We start from the raw sequence: 4,033 nt of genomic DNA, 5'->3' as shown, positions 1-4,033 counted from the left end.
GGCGAGGGCGGTGGCTTCGGGCTTTGCGCGGCGAGGGGCGCGCTCGCTTGTAGCGCTCGCCGGGCTCCCGGCGGTGCGCGTCATGGCTCCGCTCCTGGCGCCGGGCCGGGACCGCGCGGGCCGGGAGGATGAGGACGGCTGCGAGGCGCGCGGGGACCGCAAGGTGCTGGCTGTATCCGCGGATCGGCGAGGGAGCGGGCGGGCTCGGGGGGCCACGCAGGGCCGGGACTCAATTTCTCTCTTCCCGCAGGCCCGGAAGCCCCTGGTGGAGAAGAAGCGGCGCGCGCGGATCAACGAGAGCCTGCAGGAGCTGCGGCTGCTGCTGGCGGGCGCCGAGGTGAGGCCAGCGGGGTCGAGGGTGGGAGGTGTCCAGGGTCTGCGGGCCCGCGGGCCGGCCTCGCCTCACCTCCCCTCCCCGGCGGCGCAGGTGCAGGCCAAGCTGGAGAACGCCGAGGTGCTCGAGCTCACGGTGCGGCGCGTGCAGGGCGCGCTGCGGGGCCGGGCGCGCGGTGAGTGGCGGCCGGGAGCGCGGCGGGCGGGGGTCGTGGTGGGGCGCGTTCGCCCGGCCTGTCGCGGCGCGGCTCCACTGAGGACTTCCCTGGCCCGGGGCAGGGGGCGCCCCCCGCGTCTCCTGGGTGAGCTTCGTTCCCGCGGGCCGGGCGGGCCGGGCCACAGCGGTCGCGGCTCACGGGACCCGGCGCGGCTCTCTCCCCCCCACCCCCATCTCCGAGCGCAGAGCGCGAGCAGCTGCAAGCGGAAGCCAGCGAGCGCTTCGCCGCCGGCTATATCCAGTGCATGCACGAAGTGCACACGTTCGTGTCCACGTGCCAGGCCATCGACGCTGCCGTCGCCGCCGAGCTCCTGAACCACCTGCTCGAGTCCATGCCGCTGCGCGAGGGCAGCAGCTTCCGCGATCTGCTGGGGGACGCCCTGTCCGCGCCGCCCGCAGCCCCGGGGCGGAGCAACTGGCTCGTAGGAGGCGCCCTGGAGTCCCCCCTGGCCAGCCCCCGGGTCTCCGGGGAGGACCAGTCCTCAGACCTAGAGGAGGTCCCCGAGGTTGAACTGGGCCGGGCCCCGCCTGCCGAGGGGACGGACTCGGTGCCCGCAGCCCAGGGCAGCCTAACCGCTGCCCGCTTGGCCCAGAGTGTCTGGAGGCCTTGGTGACCAACGCCAACCTGGGGCCTGCGGGGTGGGCCCTGCCTTCCCAGCTTCCGTTCCCTCCTCCCTGGGGTCCAGATGTGGCGGGCAGGGTTGTGGATATTTCCCGGTCCTGCTGTTCAGTCCCGCATAACCAGTCCAGCCAGGCCCCTTTTTACTTGCGGGAAGAATGTTTATGCATTCCCCCCGCCCCAGCCCTCTGGTGGGTGGAGGGAGGGAGCTACAGGCGGGAGGAGAAACCTTGTAGGGCTCCCAGGGTTCTCTGGGATTGGCCTGCCCCAGACTTCTCAGGCGCCCTGTGGGTCTGGGGGCAGAGGTGATGGAACGGAGGTGAGCCTCTCCTAGGTGCTGGGCACTAGTGTCCTGGCAGAAGGAGACCTCAGGCCCTGGCAGCCCTGGCCATTCAGCCAGGACACGGGGGAGGCATTCTGCAGGACTGCCCAGAGCTGCCACAGAGAAGCAGGGTTCTCGGTGTGTCTTGCATTTAGCACACTTGATCTTGTGTATTAGGTTGCCATCGACGGTTACAATTGTGTTAAATAAAGCCTTCTGGAGACGTAGTTACCCTTCTGAAGTATTGCTGAATGCTGTGGTGTCATTAAGGTGTCAGTCAAATGCAGAAATACAAAGCCAAGCACATTTTCCCCACATCTAATGCCATGAGTGGATTTAAAACTTCTCACTGTCAACAAACAAAGAAGGGTGGAGGCGATGGTGATGGACGCCCCATGGTGCATCTCGTGGTGGACAGTGCTTCCACTTTGCTATGGCCAGGCCATTCCAGGTGGGTTTCCCCTGCAGGTCCTTGGACCTGGCTTGCTCTCCCCGGGAACTGTGTGTGTTCCTGGTGATGGAAACTCAAGCATGGAGTTTGTCTCGAGTCACTAAGGAGAAAGGAAACGGCTGGTTCCCAGACCATTCCCTTATTTGTGAACTTCCGGGAATAAAACTGATACCTGACTGCTAGCCACATGGTGTGGAAGTTTCTTTCAGAAGCCTGTTGGGTCCATGAGTGTGGTGCAGACATCTGTCCACTTAGGTGATTACTTTTCTCTACTGAAGAGCGAGCTTCCCCATTGCCAGTGACCTCAGGGACACAGAGACCCATCCAGTTCATGGCCCAGGCAGTTTGGACTTCAGGCCAAATTGAGCCCAGGAGGTCAGCAACCCTGGAAAGAGGGATACAGGCAGCTGGGGTGTAGGGAGCCCACCCTCTTGGGCTGGGTCAGGGCCTGCAGGTCATGTGGTCGGCTGATCGCAGTCCCTGCCACAAGGAGCCCAGCTGCCACATCTCCTGCCCCTGAACCCCAAGCTTATTCTTGTTCTCTCTTAGGGTTGGCAGTGCCCAGGCCTAGTCAAGGGGTGACAGTTTAGGATTCACACCTAGGTCTCCTGTCCAGTGTATATCTTTGCTTTAAAACGTCTCTCCCTGGAGCTTCCCTGGTGATCCAGTGGTTAAGACTCTGTGCTTGCAACAATGGGGGCACAGGTTCAATCCTTGGTTGGGGAACTAAGATCCCACATGATGTGTGTGGTCAAAAATAATAATAAAAATCAGTTCAGTTGCTCAGTCATGTCTGACTTTGTGACGCCATGGACTGCAGCACGCCAGGCCTCCCTGACCATCACCAACTCCTGGAGTTTACCCAAAGTCATGTCCATCGAGTCAGTGATGCCATCCAACCATCTCATCCTCTGTCGTCCCCTTCTCCTCCTGCCTTCAATCTTTCCCAGCATCAGGGTCTTTTCAAATGAGTCGGTTCTTTGCATCCGGTGGCCAAAGGATTGGAGTTTCAGCTTCAGTATCAGCCCTTCCAATGAATATTCAGGACTGATTTCCTTTAGGATAGACTGGTTGGATCTCCTTGCAGTTCGAGGGACTCTCAAGAGTCTTCTCCAACACCACAGTTCAAAAGCATCAATTCTTCAGCTCCTAGTTTCCTTTATAGTCCAACTCTCACATCCATATATGACCACTGGAAAAAGCATAGCTTTGACTAGACGGACCTTTGTTGGCAAAGTAATGTCTCTGCTTTTTAATATGCTGTCTAGGTTGGTCGTAACTTTTCTTCCAAGGAGCAAGCGTCTTTTAATTTCACGGCTGCAGTCACCATCTGCAGTGATTTTGAAGCCCCCCCAACGTAAAGTCTGTCACTGTTCCCATTGTTTCCCCATCTATTTGCCATGAAGTGATGGGACCAGATGCCATGATCTTAGTTTTCCGAATGTTGAGTTCAGAAATGTTCCGTCACTCCTGCCCAGTAAGCCCATCTGGTCCATTTGGTTACATCCAAGTGCCCTCGAGCTCAAGTCCATTTCCATCCTGTTGGTCTCCCTGCATTCTCCTCAATGTTGACACTTAGACGTGAGATAGGCATCACAAATCACCGCCGAAAAACTACTGATTTCCACCACCACCACCACCACCCCCCCCACCACCCTCCCGAAAGGCGTTTGGAGGCGCCCTGCTGTCGGACGCTGGAGCTCAGAGATGTTCGACGGCCCTGGAGGCGCTCGGAGGTATTCTGGAAGCACCCGGAGGTTCTCGGAGGCGCTCGGAGGTATTCGGGTAGCACCCGGAGCTCGGAGGCATTCGGGAAGCACCCGGAGGCGCTCGGATGTATTCGGGAAGCGCTCGTAGGAGCTCGGAAGCTTTCGGAGCTTTTGGAGGCGACCGGCTCTTGGCCACGCCCCCGCCACGCCTCCACGCTCACGCGGTGAGTTCTGGAAAATGTAGTTCCAGCCCTTTGATCTTCCTTTCCCCGAGGATCCTGCAGGCAGTGTCAGAACTACGACTCCCAGGGGCCTCTGCGGCCTGGTGGCCCCTCCCCACGCTGCCTCCAGCTCCGGGTTCGTCCCGCCCGAACCCAGCGAA

General features: G+C 60.2%; 1 protein-coding gene across 1 annotated transcript; it reads left to right on the top strand.

Annotated features, from left to right (window-relative positions):
* On the top strand, positions 1 to 1,816 carry HES6 (hes family bHLH transcription factor 6). The gene is made up of 4 exons (XM_052637616.1): positions 1 to 163; positions 251 to 337; positions 428 to 509; positions 737 to 1,816. The coding sequence occupies exons 1-4, from the start codon at positions 83 to 85 to the stop codon at positions 1,162 to 1,164; spliced, it is 678 nt and encodes a 225-aa protein (XP_052493576.1). The 5' UTR covers positions 1 to 82; the 3' UTR covers positions 1,165 to 1,816.
* Positions 1,817 to 4,033: the final 2,217 nt, after the last annotated feature.

This window comes from Budorcas taxicolor, chromosome 3 (assembly GCF_023091745.1).
Source record: "Budorcas taxicolor isolate Tak-1 chromosome 3, Takin1.1, whole genome shotgun sequence".
In the NCBI taxonomy this organism is placed as follows: domain Eukaryota; kingdom Metazoa; phylum Chordata; class Mammalia; order Artiodactyla; family Bovidae; genus Budorcas; species Budorcas taxicolor.
Note: the sequence above shows the minus strand (reverse complement) of the source record. Positions and strands in the feature narration are given on the sequence as shown.

Bases quoted from the DNA above. Each gene is read 5' to 3' on its own strand.
- HES6 (XM_052637616.1), top strand. From the start codon at position 83: ATGGCTCCGCTCCTGGCGCCGGGCCGGGACCGCGCGGGCCGGGAGGAT. The intron at 338-427 runs GTGAGGCCAGCG...CCGGCGGCGCAG, and splicing joins TGCTGCTGGCGGGCGCCGAG to GTGCAGGCCAAGCTGGAGAA. The intron at 510-736 runs GTGAGTGGCGGC...CTCCGAGCGCAG, and splicing joins GCTGCGGGGCCGGGCGCGCG to AGCGCGAGCAGCTGCAAGCG.